The following is a 26,627-nucleotide window of genomic DNA, read 5'->3' as shown; positions in this document are numbered from 1 at the left end:
TGAGGCAAAAATACTTAGGTTTTCCGAAAATCAAGACTTATGAACCAGCCAAATTATGGTTTCATTGCACACTTAAAAATTTCGAAAATGGGATCATAAGTTTCATAAGTGAGAGCTTTGAATTCTTTAATAACAATTACTTGAAATATTTATCATAGCAATCGCTAGAAGAACTACTCCGCTTTCGATGTTGGCTACAAGTTAATCAAATAACAGATCACATGTTATCAAAACATGTCAATTTTTGTGCACGCCTGAAATAAAAGGCGAACAACATTATCGATTCATAGTTCGATTTGAGTTATTATCATTGTGTTTATTACCGAATTTCATTGATAGACTTATAAAATTCATTACTGATATTCTTCACCAAAATCATAAGTAAAACTTACAAATTTCAACAATAATCTTTGTGGCGCCAAATCATAATTATTCCTTAAGATACTATTAAGTTTTTTTGCCTCAGTGTGGCTTAACATCAATTAGGGGAAGGGGTGGTAAAATGAACACCTTAGGGAAATCATCTTGTTTCTGATAGAAAAACGAGGAATTTGTATAGTTCCATCCCACAACATCAAAAACAGGGATGTTATCTTTAGCAGCAACACGAATTCAGACTAAAATTGCTGAATTTTCACATATTTTTGTCGCTAGCAAAAAACGATGGAAATGTTCATTTTACCTGCACTACTCTCATTTTTACTACACGACTCTCTGTGTGAATATTTGTGACTTTCATTTGTTTTATTTTTTTGACATTTTGTTGCCTTGTTTTGTTAAGTTTCAACTTAGTATTTTACTGTATTTTTTAGTTTAAAACATCATTGGGGCTTACTGTCTGTTGGTGTATAAATAAATAAATAAATAAATAAATAACTATGTTGGTAAAATGAACAGCTGTTGATGGTAAAATGAACATCATTCGAAAAACGCGAGCAAAACAAATATTTCTGAAACTTTTTATTGCTTCACCGAAAATATATCCATTAATGATTGTAACCCATTCAAAGAGAATTCTAAAGGTATCAGATTTGACCTCATATCATAACGATACTCACCTCACTGAAAAACCTCAAGTCTTCCGAGCTAAATGTTACGTCAGTTCTAATTTTCAAACGTGGTTTTCTTAAATCTTAGTTTTTGTTGATATTTTCACTTCAATTGACCTACGTATCAACTCGAACAGTCTTATTTATGCTATAAATCGCCTGTACGTGATAAAAATTTATCGAAATTTGTTTTTTCTCGATAAAAGGCAAGGTGTTCATTTTACCACCCCTGTTCATTTTACCACCACTTCCCCTATCTTGATAAATCCTCACCAACAATGGACCAATGCACGAGTTCATCATTTGACGTTTGAGCGGTGCCGTGTTATTTACGTGACCATGGCAACTAGTGAATTTGGCACCGCTCAAACGTCAGATTAGTGAACTCGAGCATCGGTCCATAATTCGCCAATTCACTCGGTTCATGGCCGCTTCTCTCCATCCTCGACTGTGACCCACGCTCTCCAGGTCCTGGTGCACCTGGTCAATCCACCTAGCTCGCTGCGCCCACGCCTTCTTGTTCCGACCGGATTCGTAGCGCACACCATCTTTACAGGGTTGTTGTCCGGCATTCTTGTAACATGCCCTGCCCAGTGTATCCTTCCAGCTTTAGCTACCTTCACGATACTGGGTTCGCCGTAGAGTTGAGCGAGCTCGTAATTCATCCTCCGACACCACACGCCATTCTCCTGCACGCCGCCGAAGATCGTCCTTAGCACTCGGCGTTAGAAAACCCCAAGAGCTTGCAAGTCCTCCTCGAGCATAGTCCACGCCTCATGCCCATAGAGGACTACCAGTCTTATGAGCGTTTTGTACATCGTACTTTTGGTGCGGGGGTGAAGCTTTCTTGATCGCAGTTTCTTCTGGAGCCCATAGTAGGCACGACTTTCGCTGATGATGCGCCTTCGTATTTCCCGACTAACATTGTTGTCAGCCGTCAACAATGATCCGAGGTAGACGAACTTGTCCACCACCTCGAAGGTAATTCCGTCTATCGTAACACTGCTTCCTAGGCGGGTCCGGTCGCGCTCAGTTCCGCCAACCAGCATGCACTTTGTTTTCGACGCATTCACCGTTAGCCCGACTCTTATCGCGTTTTAGGGGTTTCAAATTTTCTCCCAATAATATCCATGTCGTCCGCGAAGCAAACAAATTGTCCGGATCTCGTGAAAATCGTGCCTCGACTGTTAAGTCCGGCTCTCCGCATAACACCTTCAAGCGCAATATTGAACAACAGGCACGAAAGTCCATCATCCTGTCGTAGTCCCCGCCGAGACTCGAACGAACTGGAGTGTTCGTCCGAGATCTTCACGCAGTTTTGCACACCGTCCATCGTTGCTCTAATCAATCTTGTGAGCTTCCCGGGAAATCTGTTCTCGTCCATGATTTTCCATAGCTCTACGCGGTCGATACTATCGTATGCCGCCTTGAAATCGATGAACAAATGGTGCGGGACCTGGTACTCACGGCATTTCTGGAGGATTTGCCGCACGGAAAAGATCTGGTCCGTTGTCGAGCGGCCGTCGATGAAATCTGCTTGATAACTTCCCACGAACTCGTTTGCTATTGGTGATAGACGACGGAAGAGAATCTGGGATAGCACTTTGTAGGCGGCGTTTAGGATGGTGATTGCACGATAATTTTCACACTCCAGTTTGTCGCCCTTTAAGTAGATAGGGCATATGCTTCCACTCCTCCGGTAGCTGTTCCGTTTCCCAGATTCTGACTATCAGCCGATGCAGACAAGCGGCCAACCTGTCCGGGCCCGTCTTGATGAGTTCGGCTCCGATACCATCCTTGCCAGTGGCATCCTTAACTTCCCCCATCGTGGGAGCTGGTTGGTTTCTCTGCGCCATTCAGGTGTTCATCGTAGTGCTGCTTCCACTTTTCGATCACCTCGCGTCCGTCCGTCAAGATGCTCCCATCATTATCTCGGCACATCTCAGCTCGCGGCACGAAGCCTTTGCGGGATGTGTTGAGCTCAGTGATGCATTTTAAACTGAACGCGAGCCAAAAGTGAACGGAGCCCGAGCCAAATTTGCACGAGAACGCAGTAGACAATGAACTTCCGAGCAAGAGCCAGCCGCTGCTCAAGAACGGCCCGTTCAGTTCACAATTACGATCGGAGGTCTTACGTGAAAATTGAATGAATTGATCGTCTTAAATTTTCATGAACATAAAAATCATGCTGTTGTTGCTGTTTGGAATATCTAAACATAACTTTGACATTGATTTTTGTCGTGTATCAGTCAATGTCAATTGGGTTCATTTTTTGGCTCGCACGGGTTCATATTTTTGAACTGCTCAATGTTCAAGCCTACTTGATCGCTGCGTTCAAAAAATTGAACTGGAACGCGAACTGAACGCGTTCAAATGCATCACTGGTTGAGCTTCTGATAGAACTTCCGCGTTTCTTGAGAACGGTACAGCCACTCCATCTCTTGGCATTCCACCTCTTCCAGGCGGCGCTTTTTGTCCCGGAATAGGCGGGTTTGCTGTTTCCGCTTCAGTCTGTATCGTTCCACGTTTTGCCGCGTACCATGCTGCAGCATTGCAGCCCGCGCTGCATTCTTCTCCTCTAAAACCTCCTGGCACTCCTCGTCGAACCAATCGTTTCTTGAGCTCCGTTCCACATATCCGACAATGCTTTCGGCAGCGTCGTTAATGGCTGCTTTGACTGTCCTCCAGCAGTCCTCAAGAGGGGCCCTATCGAGCTCGCCCTCATCCGGCAACGCTGCCTCAAGATGCTGCGCGTACGCATTGGCGACATCCGGTTGTTTCAGCCGCTCGAGATTGTACCAAGGCGGGCGTCGGTACCGTACATCATTGATGACGGATAGTTTTGGGCGCAGTTTCACTATCACCAGGTAGTGGTCGGAGTCAATGTTAGCGCCACGATAGGTTCTGACGTCGGTTATGTCGGAGAAGTGCCGTCCATCGATCAAAACGTGGTCGATTTGCGATTCTGTCTGCTGAGGTGATCTCCAGGTGTACCGATACGGGAGGCTGTGCTGGAAATAGGTGCTACGAATGGCCATATTCTTGGAGGCGGCAAAATCTATCAGTCGTAGGCCGTTCTCGTTCGTCAGCCGGTGGGCGCTGAACTTTCCAATCGTCGGTCTGAACTCCTCCTCCTGGCCAACCTGAGCGTTCAAATCTCCTATGATGATCTTGACGTCGTGGCTTGGGCAGCGGTCATACTCGTGTTCGAGCTGCGAGTAAAATGCGTCCTTGTCATCATCAGTGCTTCCGGAGTGTGGGCTATGCACGTTGATTATGCTGAAGTTAAAGAATCGGCCTTTGATTCTTAACTTGCACATTCGTTCATTGATCGGCCACCACCCGATCACGCGCCTTTGCATATCACCCATCACTATGAAAGCTGTTCCCAGCTCACGTGTGTTGCCGCAGCTCTGGTAGATGGTATGATTACCTCTAAACGTTCGCACCAATGCTCCTGTCCAGCACACCTCCTGCAACGCTACAATGTCGAAACCGCGGGTCTTCAGTACATCGGAGAGTATGCGAGTACTTCCAATGAAGTTGAGAGATTTGCAGTTCCACGTACCGAGTTTCCAATCGCTAGTCCTTTTTCGTCGCTGTGGTCTTTGCCTATTGTTCCGGTCCGTATTCTCTCGTTGACGTTCCTGTGCTGATGTGTTTTTACGGTTGGCTTGCAGAGCCTGACACCAACCCCCTAGATTTCCGGAGGACCATTCCCCCTAAATGTTCGGAGGGCCATAGTGCGCAGTTTAGCTTTGAGTCCTTCTCTGGCACTCGGACGATGATCAGCCGCCCCTGACATGGGGAACAGACGCTGTTGTGAGCCGCTCCTAACATGGAGTACAGACGCTCCAGGTTTGCAAAGGCAAAAGCAAAAGCAAACCCCCCCCCCCCTTCCCTGTCAGCATACGACCAAAGTTCCCACTGGGGGTTGGTTACCCGATCTTCCCCTAAGTTACTCGTACCCCGGCCAGTACCACGAGGAGGTAGGGATAGGAGTTGCTGGGCAAGAGGCTAAGGACCGCACAAAGGGGTCTATTTTATTCCTGCAGGTACGCGAGGTACCAATGGTACGCCATGCTTATCCATTTACCGCGCCACTAACTGTGACATCTAACTACCTTTTTGAATTTGAAAATACTATGTTCGGATTTCACAGTATCTGGTAAACTACACGCTCAAAAAAGAATTCAGAAAAACGTGAAATGTCAAAAATACACCATGAACTACCACAAATGGTCACATAAACATGATCTAGTTCACGGTGTATTTATGTTGTTGACGAGTTCACGTCTGCTGTTCACGGATACGAGAACGGATTTTTTTTCTGTGTATTGTACGAAATTTTCCCTCTATAGTCGAAAGCCTTTTTACCGTTTTCAGTATTCCTGCTTGTTCCAGCCAGATGAGCCTGATGACGAGTGTTATGCAAATGGTCTGGTCATTGTAGATCAAAGTTATGGTGTGCTGTTGGATTCTTGATGAGGTTTTGCATATATACTAAGGATTGTAGTTCACATAATGCTAGGATTGGGAGTGTTGATTGTTCAGCTTGTTCATACAGTAATTTTGTTGAAAACAATCGATGTTTGTCATACACGATCCTGAGGCATCGGTTTTGGGTGACATGCAGAGGTTTGATTACAGCCTTTGGAGCTGTACCCCAAATCAATACCAAGTAACACAATTTCGACTGGATAGAAGCATGATGATGTGTTTAGCTGTTTCATTGGTACAAACTTTGCAATCTTCCATAAGACTCCGCAAAAGGAACTAATATGACGTCTTAACTTCTCAACGTGTCCACGCCATGTCAGAGTTGGGCCAAACGTCATTTCATCTCATCAACCTCCTCAATTACTTGAGAGCCTATTGAAAATTCACCGTGATCGGGAATCCTCTGTCTAGTTGAGCGAAAAATCATATATTTCAAGCCTTTTAAAGTTTGTATGGGAATTACTATGGGAAAAGCAAGCAATTCAATCAATCGGTCATAGTGTTTGCCCATGTGCTCTTGGGGATTAGACTTATGTTGATTCTGTGAGATACAATAATCAGCTACAATTTTGCCGAAGACCGTTTTTAAAACGGACGTCTCGGTAATTAGTTATTGATTTTTGAGTTGTAAAACTTTGGCTATAATTAATAGGCTGTTCTGCAGGCATCACTGGATATATGCAGTAAAACATAGTATCCATGATTTGTGCGTGCTATCTTTCGCGCCAGGTGCACCAATGTTGCCTGTTCAGAAATTAAATGAGCACTGCTGAAGAATTTGTGACTGGATATAAATCAATAACTAATTACTGAGACGTCCGATTTGAAAGCGGCCTTCGGAAAAGTGGTAGCTGATGAATGTATCTCGCAGTATCAACGTAGCTCTAATCTCCAAGAACATATGGGCAAACACTATTACCGATTGAATGAATTGGTTGCTTTTCTCATAGTAATTCCCATATAAACTTTAAAGGACTTGTGCAGTCTCAGTTTTCATCCAAATGAGCTCAAATTTTGGGAGGACACTCAGAATTTGGTCTAAAACCGAATGAGCATGACCACGCTGAGGGTCGTGGGTTCGAATCCCGCTGGTCGAGGATCTTTTCGTAAAGGAAATTTTCTCGATTCCCAGGGCATAGAGTATCTTTGTACCTGCCACAAATGGTCAATCGGCAAAGAAAGCTCTCAGTTAATAACTGTGGAAGTGCTCATAAGAATACTACTGAGAAGCAGGCTTTGTCCCAGTTGGGACGTAACGCCAGAAAGAAGAAGAAGAACGGTGTGGAGCAAAAACAATTTTTTGAACCACTCTATTATTTACATTTTTTGTAGGAATATCGATTGATATTATGTTGCTAGTTTACAATTTATCATTGCTTATTCTTATCGTTCATTGCTAATTATAGCTTTGTAACAATAATTGTAACTTTGTAACAATACCTAATACGCATTTGATCAAAAGGGCACGCGGCGTTTCTCGGAGGAAAGGAACAACCGCGGTTTTGCTCCCTTTTTACTTCATTCTTATGGGAGCTAACATTGCGATGTTTCATCAAACGCGGTTGCTCCTTTCCTGGACCACTGGGCAAATGCGGGTTTTTGGAAACTTTACAACAGTCGCATGGTGTATCACATCCAGCGGACCAGACACTACAAATTGTTATATAATGTATCAAAAGAAGATATTTATGTCCATATCGATCAAAATACCGGTAAAATTTAGAGTGCAAAGAATTGTCGCTCAACTCTACGGCGAACCCAGTATCGTGAAGGTAACTAAAGCTGGAAGGATACGCTGGGCAGGGCATGTTGCAAGAATGCCGAACAACGACCCTGTAAAAATGGTGTTCGCTACAAATCCGGTCGGAACAAGAAGGCGTGGGCGCAGCGAGCTAGGTGGATTGACCAGGTGCACCAGGACCTGGAGAGCGTGGGTCACAGTCGAGGATGGAGAGAAGCGGCCATGAACCGAGTAAATTGGCGAAATATAGTTGGCGAGGCTTTATCAAGATATTTGATATAAAGCCAAATATGAAGTAAGTATCGATTCAAATATCGATACTTCGCAATATCCGAACGTTCCTACACCTGGCCACGTCCTTGAAATCGATGAGGAAGGGAAGGAATGTTAGTTCAACATCTACTTAAGATACAGGGAACCCAAACTATCTTAATAGACCACACGGGATTGGGAAATTGTATTAGTAGAGTAGGGTGTATAAAAGGATCAGCTAAATTCGACAATTTAAAGCATTAGGGTAGAAGTTCCTATTATCGCTATAGTACCAATAATGGCAATAGTGGAAAAAAGAGATTTATGTTATTGTTTCATTAGAATACAACGGCTAATTTTCACAGGATTGATAAAACTATTTGTTCCTGATGATAATTAGACCATTCGTTCAGTACTCTCCGAAAAACGAACATTACCAAACAATACATCACGCATATGCAGTTTGCTAAAGGACACCCGTACCGCACCACTTGGCGATAACCGGTACAAACAATTATGATGACCCAATTATGGCGATACTATGGAGGCAGCTTGTTTATATTTTTTGTCCAGTGAAATAAAAGAAGTAAAGCAATTTTTCTGGTGACTTCCATGGCGAGACGGTTCTGTAAAACACTTAAATTATTTCACCGACCTCAGTAAAATTTTTCGCTGAGAACCCAACAGCTGAGAATTCGATAATTTTGAACGCCGAATCTCGGTACTTATTTTACCGAGATTTCGGCAATCCGAATTTTTTGCCGAGATCTCGGCGAACATTACAGAGATTCAGTAAACGTTTACCGAGATCTCGGTAAAAGTTTTACCGAGAATCGTCAAATCATTACCGAGATATCAGCTGTTGGGTTCTCGGCGAAACCGTTTAAGTGTGCTGTTCCAATGTTAATACCAAACGCTTAAGATTAGGCCAGAAACACATGTTTACTAAATTTTTAAATCATTTGCGCCGGTTTAAGAACAAAAACATATTTTACTATTTCTGAGATTTTGTCACATCTTTTGGTTTAAACTCAAATTTTGTTTCCGTGTTTTTTTTTCGTCAGATAGGAACAACCACAGTGTTAAAACCAAAACCCCTGTGGTATTTTGGTTGACAAAGTAAACGTCAAACATGATCACTAGTGTCAAGGTTCATATTCGGAACCATTTTTCAAATTGAAGTTTAAATAAATCATAGCCGTTATTTGAGCTATGAAAAATGCTAAAGTAGTTGCAAGAACATGCTCTTTTGTATTATAAAATAAAAACAGGAATTCATTTAATGTTTTATCGCCCAATTACTAGGATCATTCATCATTATTCAAAGCGTCCGCTTGTGGCGGCTACCAATTTCATGGTAGAGAGAGGCGAATGTCGATCTTTGAATTTTCGTTTTTTGTTTTTTTCTAAAACGCGAACCGGGAAGGCAATGTTTTTTCTTAATTTTACCGAACAAAATGTGTTGTCTCGTTAGTCTAGCTAAAAGATCATTGATAGCACCACTGCGCTCAACAAATGAGTGAACTGCTGCGAAGTGACATCGGAGATGATAGATAATAAAAAGAAAAAAGAATTAGAAGCGTTCCAAGCTCACTAGATTATATTTTCATTATTTGAGTGAATTTAATACTTAATTAAAATAATTATTCTTATCAACGATTTGTAAGTTTTGTAGTTTTCGTTTGACGTTCCAATCTTGTCTAACTGGGTTGCAAATGCGTTAACACAAATTATAAAAAGGGTACTTGGCAATCATGATCAAGGTTGCCTAAAGGTTCTAAGCGAAATATAGCCAAATTTATTGCTCGGAGTTGGAAGAGGATAAAGAAAACTATTTGTGTGAATGGTAAAATTATATTAAACCGATCTACTAATTATTAAATAATTCCAGTAAAATGCTTTACTTTTAGTTTTGAGCTACACTGTTAAAGGTTGATGCAAACAGGAGTTTTGCTAGGGGAACTTACGTATTCTCGGCAGTCTAAGCCGATGCCGCGCTTCTTTTGTAATATTCTCGGACATCAGCAAATAAATTGCGTGTTTGTCTGTTTACATTTATGCGTTGCTCAATCCTCTATCGATTCACACCGACAGACTTGTCAAAATGCTTTTGGAAACGTTTTTACAACGCTGCGAACATCTCTTGTCAGTGTGACTATTGTAGGCAGCCTCATTCTGTTCGGCAACTTTCCCATAAGAACTGCTGGTGAATCACTTCGGCAGCTCCAAATCAGTCGCATTTTGAGGCGTGTTCATTTGAATTGATGACATCTCTGGCGGTATTGTTTGTTCTGTCTCGGAAATCTCGTCAGTGGGAAGCGGACAGAACAAAGAATCATCTGAATGTTTTCATTAACGTGTTTTGATAGAATAATACTGTGAATTTGGCGTTTGAAATTTGGTTGCCGATAATAGTCGAATGGTGCCGAAGCCGTAAGTCTCCCCATTACTCGTCCGAACTATCATAAATAAAGGATAGACATGTTGAAAACTGATATCAACTCAATTTTTAAGAAAATGCAGATGGGACTGACTTGCGATTCACGGCAATATAGAAATAAAACACTGAAATCAATTATGATCGTTTCGCAACAACACAACAGAAAAAAAAAAGTTTGGCCAAATAGAGACGCGTAATACGATAGATCCGGCTTCTTCTGCCTACCCCCGCAGGGTCAAGCGACACTACCGAAGGATCACTGCACTAATCATGTGCAATTTTCGTTCATTTGAATAATGAAAAAAGTCTCTATCTATCGACTGATACGTTGAAATAAGATATTTCATGATTTTTGACCGGTTTTCCTTAGTTGGTACACTTACCCCACCGAAATGTTGACTCAATTTGCATGCAATTTAGCTTTAAGCTAAGTATGCGGTTTTGCTCAAGAAAAGTAAACAAAATTCTTGACTGAATGGGTCAAGAAATTTCCTACGGAGAGCCCAATTTGAATTGATATTTCTTCTCATTTGCATACTGCGATCAGAAAAATGTGATTTTGTGAACCATTTCTGGGAAGAAATTTTCCACGCATCGAGATAGGCGATTCCTATTCTTGTCAGTAGCAAACCAGGCTTAATTATGTAATTATTATTAAATTATTTAACAACAAAGCAATCCAAATCATCCATATCGTTGAAATTGATAAGTTGTGAAAGATGCATTAGTAACTACATGTTTAAATCTCAGGTTTAGACTCGATTAAACTAAATCCTTCGTAGAGGTAATGGCGTTTTCCACCCAGAGAGAGATTCTAAATTTCCCTTTCCGTAACGAGGAACCCACCATACCGGACAGAAAACGTAGCGATTGTCAGTTGAAGTCCTATGAGTCGTGTACCGATGTGAGAGCTTGGTCTATGAACCCGAAAGTGACCGCCAAGTTCCTGTTGGACGTTGCACACAAATCTCGCTACCGGAGGAAACTTCCGCGGGTAAGACGGAAATGTCGATTTCTCAGGTAGAAAAATATCACGGAATACGTATTACAGCCTAGAAGTAGTGACGGTCAGCTAACCAAAGCGTACCTTCAACAACTGGATGTTGAAGAATTGTTGGATTATGTGATGAATCTTATGGTGGAACTCGAGGATGTGAAATCAAAAGTACAGCTACTGGAGGCTCATCAAAACCCTAGACAAGTTGGCGAAATTGATTCAACATACGATCCGGACAAAGAAGAGAAGCAGCTAATTTCAAATTTAAAGACCATAATATGTTACAAGACATTACTGATTGCTTTGATAGTCACGTTTATGATCTTAATAATTTTGAATCTAGTAATATTGGTTTGTTCGAAGTGAACGACCTGTAAGCAATTTAGCCTGTTTGACCCATTTAGATTAGTTTAGGCCTATAAATAAGATAACTATTCAGCACAACAACCTAGCTCAACTATTTATTCTTTATGGCATTAGTGCTTCTCAGATTAGTGTTCTTATGACCAATTCCACAGTTATTAACTGAAAACTTTCTTTGCCAAAGTTGCCATTTTCGCATTCGTATATCGTGTGGCAGGTACTGTGATACTCTATGCCCAGGCAAGTCAAGGAAATTTTCATTACGAAAAGATCCTGGACCGACCTGGATCGAACCCAGACACCTTCAACGTTGCTTTTAAGGTTATCTCAGAGAATTTCTCATGAATCGCTAAAGAGTTTCTTAGAGAAATGCTTAGAAAATGACCAAAAAATATTAAAAATACGTCTCGAAGTTCTTCGATAAATCTCTTTGAGAGTTTCTGAAGGTTTTACGAGAGATATTATAGGTAAGGCAAGGAATAATTTGTAAATTATTAAACTCTGTAGAAATTGTTAGGGAATACTCAATGAAAACTTTAAGAAAGATTCCCAGAAAATCTCCTAATAAATCCCTGAGTTGATTTTAGAAGGAATACCTTGAGAACTTCTAGAGGAGTAGCCTACGTGTTTTTCCTGACGACGTTTTATCAAGTTTCTTCCCAAGTGCCACTTAAGCCCAGATTGAATTTAAAGTATCATAAAGGTACGAATGTGAAGAAGGAGGGCAAACGTGCATAAAAATATTTCCAAACAAGACGGTCTCCACTTGCAATTGGTACCTGCCTCAAGTATCAGCTGCATAAGAAAACTTTCGACCACCTTGGGCCAACTGCATGCAAAAGTGTCATTAGGAAACGTGGAAATAAATCGCCAACGGTTACGAGTTCATTTCCTTTGTCCTGTTAGGTCATACGTCGTCAGCGTATATGGATCTATATACCAAATTGTTGTATATTCTACCAACATAACTGAACTCCACAAGAAAACCCAAGGAAATGCAAGGAATTTATCACGCACTTCCCGACGGGAAGTGAAAGGACACCAATACTCTGACGCAGACAAATTGTTAACAGCTGCAGAAGGATACGTCCCCATCGGATAGCGTGACAACTATGTCATTGCGAAACTTGGCAAAATAATTTCGCCACAAGAAATTGGAAGATCGACGGCGATAACTGACTCGTGTCATCATGCACCATATCGTTAGCTATTCTGCAGTTTCAAATGGAGGACTATCAAATATCAGAGGAGACTGGGTACACTTGATCCCACCTCCGTTTTTCGAATTAATCAAAAACAGTTTTTCTCCATATTTTTGTTCTTTTGTTAGTATAATTTCAAGCATTACATTCATTACTTTTATCTAGATGTTTTGTGTACGACAACACTGTCATTCGTATTTGGTAAAACTAAAATACACGATTAACTTTAAGAGCCCCGGGATTAAAACATCTAAATGGATGTCACAGTAGCGCGGTTCAATATTTAATAATGTTTGAGAATCCAATCTCCCATATGTTCCTCACCATCCTTACCATAAAAATAGTGTTCTGTGAAAACGTTAGCTTTCTAAGTGATGATTTAAAGTGGTGGTTTATATGGAAATTACTATGGAGAAATTTTGAGATATGTTCCAAACACACTAGAACTGTAATGTATGTTATTGTCCCATAGTAAAAACTCATTCCTCAAACCATAATAAAGAAATTTGCTGAAGAGAGAAATACAATCCGACGGATAGCAGAAGAAATATTTATGAGTTTGTTTGCTATTATTTAGCTAAATATGGGATTATAGCCTTGCAAACATGTACAAAAATCCTAAACAAAATTAGCTCAAAAGGGATTTGTTTCTTCAGCAACATCCTTCATTAAGGTTTGAAGAATGAGTTTTTAATATGGGATAATAAGTTTCTACTTACATTACAGTACTAGCGTATTTGGAACATATCTCAAAATTTCTCCATAGTAATTTCCATATGAACCTACATTTTCTTTGGGCCACCTTCAAATCACGACCTAGAGAGCTGAAAATTTAACAGAACACTAATTTTATGGTAAGGATGGTAAGGAGCATATGAGAGATTGAATTTTCAAACATTTTTCAAATTTGAATCGCCCTAACTAAAATGACATTTCTGCGTGTCTTAACCCTCAAGAATCAAATCATGTGTCTCTAGTAGATTCAGGGGCGCTGAATCTGATGCCGTTCTTATAAATGTACCGGCACGTCACAATTTTCAGCTACAGGTCGCCAAAGTTGTATAAAACACTGGTTTTATTGATTTTTATAAGATTTAAAGTATGATTTATCAAACTTTTTTGTGATTTAATCCACCAAGCATGCAAAATAGAGCTTTGAATTTTGTTCCAGACGTAATTTTATTGAAATTGAACGATAAAATTTAGATCACATCGATTTTTTCAACATAATTGCAACATGCAACATTGATACAACATTCTTCGTTTTTCTTATATGAAAAATTACAATACTTTTCCAAACATTAAAAAAATACTTTTGAGCATCGAAGGTATTATTAACTTCGTTGATAAGTATTGTTATACACATGAAGTTTGAATTCTGGGACAAATTAAGCAATTGAATTGCCATACAAGCTGACAAGCTGGCAGGAATCAAGACAGCTCAGTCACCCCTGCCCATAATGGAGACGCATGGTAGTTTTACTTTCAACTGGATTTGCGAAAGCGATGCCTCGCCCAATCCTAGCCTACTAAGCTGCTAATGACCATAAAATAGATTTTCAATTTCCTATCCCCTCTGTTTCTCTTGCCTCCCCGCTCTGCACCAAACAGTGACGAATTTAACGAGACTGGAAAATCGAAATGTTGTACCTGCTGTGGGCCATGCTGGACCAAGACGTGCCTTCCGTTTAAGCGCTGCTTCAGCTGTAGTTCCTGCTGTGGCCGGTGCCGGAGCAAGAAAGGCGGCGCCAACAATTCCCATCCGAAACCGAAAGTGGACGCCAAGCCCCGACCATCCTGTTGGCAACGGTTGAACTGCTGCCGTAGCTGTCGGCGGTCGAAAACGTCCCCGGCGGAAGCGCAACCCCCGGCGGCCACTCCGAAGAAATCCTGCTGGCAGTCGCTGAGTTGCTGTGCCAGCTGCCGCCGGAACAAATCCCGTGAGTTGGTGGTGAGTATCGTGAGCCTCTATGATATGTTTATTAGGGAAACGTCCATCTAAATTTATCTTTTGAGTCGAAACATTTCGTTTGATTTCTTTTGCTATAGGGTTGCATTCTACTTCGTCGTAAGCGCTATTATTCGTCGTATCAAACTTAAAATGCTCCAGTACGGCGGATATTCAAACTTACCTGCAACATAGATTATTTTTCCAAGTGTAATTTTGTAAAAGCTGTTATGGTTCGTACACTTGTACACCAAAAATACCATAAAACTACTGTATTTCACTAAAAAAAAAACTTTAGTTCAAGTATCCACTTTGCAATTTTTCACCGAAATCGCATGGACGAACAGGATTTGAGAGAAATAGTTAGCGATCGACACCAGTCGTACCACTTTATGATACAAGTTTCTTCCCGCCACCCTGTGCAACTTACTTCGCCTGGCACTTATTTTCACTATGGAAAACCTTCGTACTTCTTCACTGAAGGATTTCATTCTAATCACACGCCGTAAAACTTCTCTAATAAACGAGATTTTTTCAACGGCTGCCTATAATTGAGAATGTACACAAAGTTCAATCCGTCGTACTGAGATCAAAAGCTTGTGCGCATCAATGTGTGCGCGATGCTCGGCGTATAAAAGCGATTCATTCGATTGTGTTGTTTTCGCTGCACTGCGAGCAAATGTCATGATTGTTCGGCCGAAAGGAATTGTGTTTATATATTTAAGCTGAATTTTCATGGCGAACAATGAATTTTAAAGGAAATTTATATATTTCATCATGCTGAAGGAATGGAGGGAGATGCCCGTAGAGCTATATATTTTAGTAAAAAAATGTGTAATAGCGTTGATATGTTGTATTTTGACCAGTGAGCCACAAATTGTGAGACGAATCTGAAAACTGATTGCGACAGAAATGAAAACGGTATGACGAATTGAGAATACGGCAAAATGCAATTTCATTGCATTATTTCCAAAAAGACGATCAAAATTTATCAAAATCTTATTGTAATGCGAAAACCGTTTTGGAACAGAATTGCTTGGCATCGGTTTGTATTAGCATCATTCACTGGGAAAATTGCAGGTTCTCACTGATCAAAGCTTAATACGATGGATACTAGCACATCACCCTACCTAGTTTCTCGAAAAATTGTTGGCAAATATTCAGAGCTTACATACATTTCTTTGAGAATAATTTTGAATTCCTCATAACATTACGACAAGTATTATTGCTCGTGTTTCAGTATACATGCTTCATGATTTTCTCTAGAAAGGTATTTTAGAAGGTATTTTTCCAACAAAATCCTTCATAGGTTACTTCAAATATTTCTTCAGGAGTCCATTTAGTTATTCTTACGGACTTCCTAATGAATCCCTCCAATAGTTTGGTTTTAGATATCTTCAATAATTTTTCTAAGGATAACCAAAGAAGATACATCCTCATTTCATGAGGTATCCCTCAAAAATTTCTGTCGGATTTATTTCAAGAAAGTTTTCAGTTCTCCAGAAATTTATCCAAAGATTCTCTAGGAATTTCTCCAAAATTCTCGTTTAGAACTTTTTTAATCAGGTACTTTCTGGAAAAGTTCAGAATTTCTTCGAGATTTCAATCACAAATTTCTCTAATAATATCTGTAAAAATTTCTTCAGAGATTCCTCCTAAGTTCAGGAATTCTTACACGAATTATTTGAGAAATTTCCCAAGGAAGTCTTCAAATATTCTTTCCAGGCATTTTTCCAGGAAAATGTCAAAAGGAAATCTTATAGTAATATCTGATGAAATTTGATTAAGCTCAAAAGTAACCCTTGATAAACTCCCCCAAAGTTTTATGGTTTTAATCCTGGACTCTAGAAAAAATCTCGTAGGGTTTCCTAGACAAATTCCTTGGAAAAATTTGTGTTGGAATGACTGCTTTAGCTGATTTTTTAAATGAACTTTTAAAGAATCCATAAAGATTTTACTGTATCAACTACTATTGGAAAAACTGTTTTTGAAGAACTGCAGGAGTAATCCTTGATTGAAATGCTGGAGAAATTCCTATAGAAAATTCTGGAAGAAATCAAGAGGAACCCCAGGTCGAAAATATTGAGGAGTTCCTGGAAGAGTATTCAATAGATTTTCTCGAATTTTGAATGAATTTTTGAGCAATTCCTGGTAGTATATGTAGATGAATTCTTGTGAGAAGTCATGTAACAATACCAAATATTGACGTAGAAATTCTTGCACATCTTCCTTGAACAACCCCTAAACCAATTTCTTCAAAAACTATGAAATGAACAATTGTTTTTTTTTGGGATAAGTCTTGTAGAAATCTTTGGAAGATCTCCTTTAATAACAACTGGGGGAAATTATGGAAGAATTAGTCAAACACTATCTGAAGGAAATCCTAAGATAATCTGTGGGAAATTACTGGAGGTAGAAGCGTTGAAAGTGCTCCTGGATTTCCTGAACCAAATTCTGAATAAATTTCATTAAGCATTCCTTGAAGCACTGTTGTAACAATTTCTGGGAGAATATGCAGAGGATGCACTAGAGAAGTTTCTGGAGGGATCCTTAAACATATGATGAAGAAATCACTAGCAGAATTCCTGAAGCTTTTTCACGAGAAATCTGAGAATAATTTGCTGAAGAATCTGTGCAAAAGTCGCGTAATAGTCTCTAAAGGTTTTTTTCTGGTACCTCTAAAATTTGACAGCCATAATTTAAGAGACGTTCCGTTAAGGTGAAGATGAATCGAAGCCAAAGTTCAAATTTCCAACAGCACGGATCTGGAGAACCAAACATCCGTTTAGGCTGAAAACTTAATCGATTGGTCACTAGCTAGTGGTGACCAATCGATTAGCTTTTCAGCTCAAACGGGTGTTTGATTCTCCAGATCCGTGCTCTTGAAAATTCGAGCTTTGGCTTCAATTCATCTTCACCTTAAAAATCGAAACTTTTTGAAGACTGGCATTGAAATAGAGACCAAGTCTCTAAAAAGAGTCCTGTTACCACTTACCAGTTCTACACGTCTGGAAATAATTTGATTTTTTTTACTATTTTTACTTTTTCCGCAATTTTTGCAAAAATCTTAGTTTTTAATAGCACATAAGAAAGAGAAGCAACATTCATGCTTTGGAAATGTTTCATAAATAAATGATGATACCAACTTATTACGAGATGAGTCATTCCGATCAATGTTACCCCGCTGATCAATGCGAGGTATCACGGATTACGGTACCTGAGAAAATCTCAAAAAAATATTGGAGGAATTTTTGTAGAAATTTGTCTGAAGCAATTGCTGAAGGTATCTTTGGAGAAATCTCTAGTTGAAATCTTACATAAATTATGAAGGACAATTTTAGCGGAATATTCGCAAAAAATTTATGAAGGATCGAATTTACAAGACGTTTTGACTGGGAATTTCCCAAGAGAATCGATATAATCTTGGAGTAAATGACTTTCTTGAACAATTTCTCAAAAAAAAATCAAGTTCTTCAGATGATATAATCTTCGGAGCAGTTTTATTTCTGCAATTCTCCCTAGGAAAATCTAGGTTGAATTCTTGAGGTATCCTCAACAAAATTCTTGTAGAAATGTGGAAATGATCACTAAATGAACTTCTTGATAGAATTCCTAGATAAAATCATAAAAAAAACATACAGTAATACTTGTTATAATGTCACGAAGAAATTTCAATAAAAATCTTGGATCTTAGAGAAATATCCGCTCTGATGCAATGAAGAATCAATCTCTAATCTCCACACTCCTATTAGGTTTCTGTTCAAAGACCAAAAAGATCTAAAAAGATTATAAAATTCAAGGATGTTCATATATATATTTTTAATATGAATGATTACAAAAGTTGATCCAATGAATGATCCTGAAGCTTTTTAAGTACATATTGTGGTAACCACGGTGTACTATATTAAGAATGTGATACCGTTTTGTCTCAAATTCCGAACAGACTCATATTCCGAACACTCGGTTTTTGTACGGCGGTTTGGTTGAAATGTTTCACTGAAATATATCATTAAATTACCAGGAATTGGCAGTCAATTGCAATTCAATTTAAACGTCTTCCAATCTATTTTATATCTCGGGAGTAGTGATGATTCTCTAGTTCAAGACCAGTAGAACTCAGATTAATTTATTTGCGAAATTATTCATTTGAATATGATTTATTTGTGCTGTTCGAAATTTGAATCAAGGTGTTCGGAATATGAGACAGAATGGACACAGTGTTCGGCATTTGAATCAAAATGTTGTTCTCTACTTTTACGTAAAATCAATATTTAACAAGTTTAAATAAACAATTTTATCAGCAAACCTAACAACTAACAGTTAGACTTGGTGAAGAAATTAAAATTTTCACAAATATCAGCTAAGTTATGAAGATCAGATGCATTCGAAGTCACTGTTGGCCTTAAGTGTTCGGAATATGAGTCAAAACGGTTTATTCAGAAAACTGACAGCTACTTGACAATGTCATTCCTATCCAACTCGAAAAAATTTGCGAAAAAAATGATCTAGTGGTCCGGATGGTATATGGTACGATAGGAGTGATGTCACATGTTTACAATCAAACTTGATGTTTACATCAGTAAAGAGCCTGCCTTGTTAATTTGTTTATGCCGTCGTGGTAACGAATGGCATGACAATGAAGGGGTTATAAGCAAAGGGATATCAGTGAAAAAAACTAGTTTTGAGAAAGTGTACTTTGAAGATTTTTTATTAATTTTTCATTCTTTACAAATTGTATGGGAGTCAAAAAGCAAGCCAGTCTTCTAATAATTATGTGATTTCTTCTGTTGAGCGGAAAATCACATATCCTCAACTCAAAACCAATCAAAATGTCACTTACACCCCTTTGCGTTTGTGCCCCTCAAATATAGTCACATTCAATTCCCAATCCAGGAATATTTTTTTTCTTAGCTTCAGTATGCACAACATATTTGCCATCGTTTATCCTACCCATGGTTTCGAAAGTGGCAGTGCCTCTGAATTCTATATAGGTCCTTGGAGGAGTTCCTTTAAAGAAATTATGGAGTATTTATTGAAGGAATGCTATAATAAACTCCTCGATGAATTTCTGAAGCATTCTTGTGAATATTTATTTAGAAATCTTTTAATGAAATTCTGGAGGAATTCTTTCAAATTAAGTATCTCTTGGAAAGTCTTAAGAAAAGCTCCTGAACAAATTATTATCACTATTTTGAAGAAGTTTCTAAAGAAAACCGTTAAGAAATTCTCATATGATGAATTGTTGGGACAAAACACAATCGATGTAATGCCGGTGCTGAGCCCTACCTGCTTCTACAATACCGATACTATAGATATCTGTTTATACTATTTTTTGGAAATCAAAACTATCAAATTGTTTTAGAAAACCCACAAATTCTAAGAATTGACAGTTTTGGAACTTGGTGGCTTTTAAATGAAAATTTGATTCAACCTCAAACATGGAACTCGTGAGGCAGCTCTGTCATAATAGAGTTCATTGATTGCGATATTTTGTTGAATGAACTTATCATATTAGGATTTGGAATTAATAAACATTTTGGGGTGATCGGGACAATATGGGCCGCCTAAGTAAAACGTCATGGAATGCATAGAAAAACAGCAAAAAATATGGTTTAAATGCAAGTGACTTGTACTATAAAATGTTATCTTCCATGTTACGTCGATAATTAATGTTAACATCAACTTGCAAAATATTTCAGGAACTTTTTGGAAAACCATGTTTTTCTACGTGGTCACCAACCATATGAGGCATTACGAGCCACCCTACGGGGTAGTATGAGCCACCTCATTCAATCGAATGATTTTTATCAGTCTTTAATGTGCAGCCGCGCGCGAATGCTGAGAGAAGCTCAAACGCCGTAATGAACATTCTTTTGAAGTTCACACATGCGCTCGCAAAAATGAACATGAACACGAGCGTGTGCTCTATGTTAACGTTCTGTGCGGCGCTCGCAGCCGCGCTCACAGCGGCGCTGAAGCCAAGCTCAAAACACCGGGCTGTACACGAACAACCACAGCGGAGAAGGTTTTTTTTTAATCCATCCGACATGGAACAAAATTCAAATGGTTGCGTTTAGACAAACTCTAATGGTTTATTTTCATATTTCTTCAACTCAAATTGAATGGATGACTAGTTTTAGAAAATCCTTTAGATTATTGCTTAGGAAATCTTTCAGTTGTCAATAGTTATTTCGATATAAAATGTGCCGCACAGTGCTTCGAACGTATGGGACTTGGGGACAAAAGTCAGAACTGAATGTTTAATGCGGATTTGCCCTACTAAGTTGAGGAGAAAGTCGTTATACACAAAAAATCTCATTATTGACATGAATGACACATATTATATCAGTAATGGCATAAGTGGCTTTTACGTCACGTTTTACATTTGAACTATGGTGTCGATTTTAAATAAATGTTTAAAATAAAACGCATGAAAACGTAATTGAGTCGTTTGCATAAACGATGTATGTGGTATGCGGAAATGTAAAAGTGTCTCAATAACTAAATTTTTATAAACATATTAAAGCACGGATTATTCCAACGACTAAAATCAAACCCAATAAAAAAGGTTATATAAAATTTATATTTATTAGCAATACAATTCATTTACCAACTATTAATCATCCAAAAACATATCAATCGAATCAATATCTTCTTTTCTACAAAGATAGTTGAAATGTCGTGGTTTCTGTTTGATGATTATTAGAAACAATTTGATACATAGGATACGAACGCGAGCTCTTCAGGTTCATTATTATTGATAAGATATATAGGTTTTTTTTTAACATTCATCGAACGGTATGAAAGGCCTTCCCATGCCAGCCTTTACAGCCGAATAGGAAAACTCTGCATCGCCAATTTTCTGTTGGCGCGGAAGCAAAACTGGCTTTGCTAATCAGTCGGAGTTTTGCTTCACAAAAATATCGTATGATCTTCTATATTTACCCCATTTTTGGTGTATTTTGCAGCAATAAAATTTGCTAAATGTATTTAACTTGTTTCTAAATATCTGGGAGAAAGAATCAGTGCTATAACAACCGTACATGAAATCCACAACATGATTTTTTCGAATACGAGGATTGGCAGAATACCATTGCTTGAAACAATCTTTATTGATGATTGTGGTAGCATAACTTAAAAATCATAAAATGACATACAATCGGCAAACATATGCAGCTGGAATCACTTTCAGAATTTGAAAAATACTTTAAATTTTATTTTAAAATGGATTTCAGAAAGGTACTTTGAGGTACTTTTTTGTATGGGCTAGAAGAAGATAGGAGTTTTAATTTTCTTCTGTATTAAAGAGCTCATTGTTCAGAAGCATCTTTTTCTACAATTTTTAAAATATATCACAGAAAATTAAACGGAATGACTCCTACTTACTTGTTTCAACACGATCCTAAACGTCTTTCACTTTGAAAATGTGATTAGTATGGGAATAAAGCAAATTAAAAAGGGATTGGATTGACACAAAAATAATAAATTATATATAAATTATTATAAATTAATATAAAATAATAAATTATATATAACGTTTAACGCTACGGCTATCTGGGCCCCAACAATGTTGTTCATCGTAAAAATACCTATCCAGAATTTTTAAAGAGGATAAGGGGCGACCTCTGGCGATTTTTCTTTGCAAAAGTAATTTTTCCCATAGTGAATTCCATACAAATTTGAACGGCTGGCGCTAACAAATAGTTTCACCGATCGAGCTGAAGTTTTGCACAGTTGTTATGGGACCTAAATCCAATCCAAAAAGTGGACTGGAGCGAGAATCTAAATCTTTCATATAACTGTATCCCAGGTTAATGTGCACAGTGGAATGAACCCGCACGGCGACTGTTGACTTGATGATAGATACATTAGTTTTAAAGCTATCTTCGTTTGAATTTTCTAAGTTTAGTTTGCACAGTTTTTTATACATGTTTTAATTAACACATTCACGGCAGGTGCATCAGTTTTGGCCATAGTGGTTTCTTAATTCGTCAAACGAGGTCATTTTTTTAATTGTTTAATTGTTTTGAAAAAAAAAATTGCGTTTACGTAGTAAGATCAAATATATCATAAGATTCAAAATGTGGATATTCTCGAAATTTCACATATTATTAAACGTTGAACAACTATGGTTATAATTGGTACACCTTCCCCTTTATTAATAGTTATGTTTATTATTGAGGTTAATATTTCTTCATTTTTTATTGGGGAACTTTCAATCCGAGGTTTGCCTAGTGACCTCTGACCAGGCATCGCCGCAAAAAAGAAATACAGTGGGATTCCGTTTTTGGCATGCTCCATTTTTGGCATGCTCCGTTTTTGGCACCCCCCGATTTTGGCAACAAAACGGATCCGTTTTTGGCAACATATTTTATGTAAATTTATGTAAGTTTTTTCGTGTCTTTTGCTTAAGTTATTTAAACAGCAGATCAACTACACACCGACTATGTTCCTGAGCTCGTTTGCGATATTCCCAAATCCCACCATCTACTACGGGCTCACGTGCGCGCTAATTTTCTTCGGAATGGTCATTGATCATGCATTCGCAACGTTTCATGGATTCATTAATCTCCACCAGTATTTTAAGTAGAGACCAATCTTTTTTTCTGGCATTCATACTGTATAACCAGCCCACTTGAGTCTGCCAGTAGGTAATACACTTAATAATAATCACTTTTCTTCAGATTTGGAAACTGATCGTTTGAACAAAGCACAAGCACTTACACAAGGGCAACAATAAGTGTATGACTCACACAGAGTTTCAATCAATTTTGTTACACTTTTTTTAGCTCGCTGTTTTTATTTTTATGGAATAACACGGGAAACAATTATGTGTGTGTGTGTGTGTGTGTGTGATACAATCCACCTCCCACTGGCCGGCAGTGCTTTTATGGAAGAAAATTGTATGCATGTATTTAATGATACCCTTCGATATCTTTATATCTGCAGACAATTTTAGCCCAGGAGATGAAAGGTGATAGCTCTACTGAAATTCCAACGACCCATTTCAAGAATGGCAGTAAATACACACACATTCTGAGGTCATTTTCATTTACAGTAAGCCCCGCATAAAAACATCCAGATATCAAATGGATATATGCAATGTTTTTACACTTCCCGAATCGAAAATTATATTTTCGACCCTGGCACGTATTTAGTTTGAATTGGTAATAAGTGAGTAAAGTAAGTAAAGTAAACAGTGAGTAAAGTAAACAATAATAAAGAACGATTTTACCAGGATGTGAAGCAGTTTTTCTCCGTCGCCGCACTGAGGTTTCCGTTAAATACTGTACACTTTTTCGCTGCACTCCACGCCTAACACGTTCGATCCTGACCGCATCACCCGCCCCGCAGGAGCAAGCGTCGCAGTCAAAGGATCACACACTACTGCAAAACAGGGGAAAAAATTCTCCGGCAACGAAAATACGCGCGAACCCGTCAGCAAAATCAATCAGACGACGCAAAACCGAACTGTCATGCTTGGGCTTCACAAAGCACTACCCAGCAAAACGCTCCAAAACAGGGAGAAAAAAAATTCTCCGGCAACGAAAATACGCGCGAATCCATCAGCAAAATCAATCGGACGACGCAAAACCGAACTGTCCTGCTTGGGCTTCACAAAGCACTACTCGAATAACACGGGAAACAATTATGTGGTAAAATTTTACTATTGTAGCTGACCACTGGTTTTTACCGCACAATTGTTATGCGTATAGCGTGTGTAAAAATACACCGCAGTAATACAAACAAATAGAGCAAAAAGCCGTGCATCTTAAATTTTAGCGAATTTATTTAATATTGCGTAAATTGTGTTGTTAATGATAATGCAGTTCACTAACGAAATTTATTTTTTTAGAGATTCTGTAAGACGTTATTTTTTGGAGACCATTCAACATTCTATACAAAATTTGTAATCAAAGATACGGGTCCCATAAATTACCAAATGTTCCTTACTACTAGCTGGGACTTTCCTAACTTTATTCTGGAGAAACCTCAGGGGACTCATGGGTTTAGAGGGCATCTCAGACATTTCAACGGACTGAAGATTCCTAGTGGACACTGGGGGTTTCTTGCGGGATCCTGAGAATGTGTAATTAGTTATTGGGAATGCTGTGTGAAATCTGATGATTCTTAAAAAACTTTTACAGTTTCTAGGGCATCCTGTGAATTCCTATCGGGATATTGTAAATTTCTTACAAAATTTTGGGGATTTTTGAAAGGTTCATGGATTATGGTTTAGTTGTTTTTGCTTGTCCTTATGACTGCAGTCAATTATTCATTGAGATGCTTTACTTTGTCAGAAAGATAAATTATCAGAGCCATTGTTAACTCACCTTTTTTTTAATTTTAAGCTAATGGCTTAAACTTAAGTTTAACATTCATTAAATCAAAAAACTTATACAGTTTTGTAATATCCAGAGCATGTCTTTTCTTAAAAAGACGTAAAGAATACAGTAATATATTTCATTGTTTTTTTTTTGCATCCTTACAAAGTTTGAAGGAAATATTCAGTAATTGAATAAAGGTCACTTATGCGATTATTGATTCCACACGGACCACAAATATAAATAGTGTGCATTAAGCTTATAAAAAATCATTGAATACATTTAAGCGATTAAAATTATGTAGAACATATGTAACAATCAACATTACGGGGCAATAGATTCATAGCATAGTCCAATACTATAGAAATCTGCTTCAAAGTGGACCGTTTCGAAGTCTGGATGTTATATGAATCCAAAAGGATGCTGTAATAACATTTCCATGATGTTTTAAAAGCAATAATTGAAAAATAAAATTAAAAAAATGGGTTCCGATTTTGGCACGGTTCCGTTTTTGGCAACTGAAAATTTCGACTTTGTTGCCAAAAACGGAATCCCACTGTACAAAGTTCATGGTTACAGGGGAAATAATGAAGTATACTATCCGCGAAGAACTGCAACCCACATTAGGGTAAAAACTACTTGTGCTTGATTCACTTTTGCATGGGAGTTTCTTGGCCGAATTGTCAAAATATTTATAATAAGAATAGGATCATGATCCCAAGTTCATAAAATAAACAACATTGTTATAGTATAATACCTAAATCTCAGACAAAATTTAAACGCGGCATGGTTGATGTTCGCTGCTTATATACAGCATAAGTGTAGTGCTGTTGACGAAGGCTGAGGGTGCGCTGCAAAACCATCATCGTGTTCATCCTCATCCGCCACCATCTGTTTTGAATGCAGAGTGCACACACGAAAGCGAATGAGAAGCCATAGATCAAGCGTGTGCTAGAATAAGGGCGTAAGTCGCATGATCGATTTCTCTTTAACGATCCTCTCTTCTGTGAATAAAAGTGACAAGATGCAAGTTTGTTAGCATTTTTCCACTTCAGACCGCTTGCCAGCGATGCAATCTTGCGTCCTCAGGTGAAAAAATGCTGACAAATTTGCATCTTGTCACTTTTATTCATAGAAGAGAGGATCGATGAAGAGAAATCGATCATGCGACTTACGCCCTTATTCCAGCACACGCTTGAGATAAGGTACAAAACGATGTTTTGCGCTCAGGCTCGAGCCTGTGCTGTGAGCCTGAGCTGCACGCGCATGCTGTGCGCTCAAGCTGCGCGCTCGAGCTGTACGCTTGAGCTGCAAGCCTGAGTTCATTTGCACATCGTTCATGCTGTGCTGCCAAGTTCAGCGCTCTCGTCGAATATGAACATAAGAGAGGGCGCGTGCTTAGGTTGAACGCTCACTGCCGAAAATCGCACTCAATCTCAGCGCCGCTTATGTTTTTTTGAAGACTGATTTTTATTTAAAACAGTATAAGGTACCGCGGGGCAAGTGGGTAAATGGGGTGAAAACAATTGGTATATTTTACTGAATAAGTTAATTTACGTTTCAAACTCATGCGTAAACCTTTGAGGCCATTGAGGACATTAGGATAGGTAAGAGATTTCTGAGATTTTTCAACCATTATTGCATAATAGAGCGAAATATTGTTAACCTGTCAACTATCACTCCGTAACAAGTTGGCGGCGTGCAATCTTATTTTAATATTTTCAGTAGGAAAAAGTTGCGGAAAATAATTTTCTGTACCACTTCTAAGTTGTCCCTTCTGACAGTTTTAAACTACAGTAAAAAAAATATC

General features: G+C 38.6%; 2 protein-coding genes across 2 annotated transcripts in view; both read left to right on the top strand.

Moving 5' to 3' along the window:
• The window catches only part of LOC5577412 (protein stum), a 218,157-nt gene that overhangs the window by 168,294 nt on the left and 23,236 nt on the right, over window positions 1-26,627 (top strand). The window contains exon 6 of the mRNA XM_021852101.1: window positions 14,156-14,495. Within this exon, the coding sequence (XP_021707793.1) occupies window positions 14,156-14,495 (340 nt within the window). The remainder of the gene's footprint in view (window positions 1-14,155; window positions 14,496-26,627) is intronic.
• Window positions 10,631-11,426, top strand: LOC110678768. Its single transcript, XM_021852105.1, has 2 exons — window positions 10,631-10,976; window positions 11,034-11,426. Exons 1-2 carry the CDS (start codon window positions 10,770-10,772, stop codon window positions 11,343-11,345), a joined length of 519 nt encoding a protein of 172 aa, XP_021707797.1. The 5' UTR covers window positions 10,631-10,769; the 3' UTR covers window positions 11,346-11,426.

Source organism: Aedes aegypti, chromosome 3 (assembly GCF_002204515.2).
Source record: "Aedes aegypti strain LVP_AGWG chromosome 3, AaegL5.0 Primary Assembly, whole genome shotgun sequence".
Classification (NCBI taxonomy): domain Eukaryota; kingdom Metazoa; phylum Arthropoda; class Insecta; order Diptera; family Culicidae; genus Aedes; species Aedes aegypti.
Note: the sequence above shows the minus strand (reverse complement) of the source record. Positions and strands in the feature narration are given on the sequence as shown.

What these genes read in the sequence shown, in the direction of transcription:
- LOC110678768 (XM_021852105.1), top strand. Translation starts at nt 10,770, where the DNA reads ATGGCGTTTTCCACCCAGAGAGAGATTCTAAATTTCCCTTTCCGTAAC. An exon ending in ACCGGAGGAAACTTCCGCGG is followed by an intron (nt 10,977 to 11,033) that starts GTAAGACGGAAA and finishes TACGTATTACAG; the next exon opens with CCTAGAAGTAGTGACGGTCA.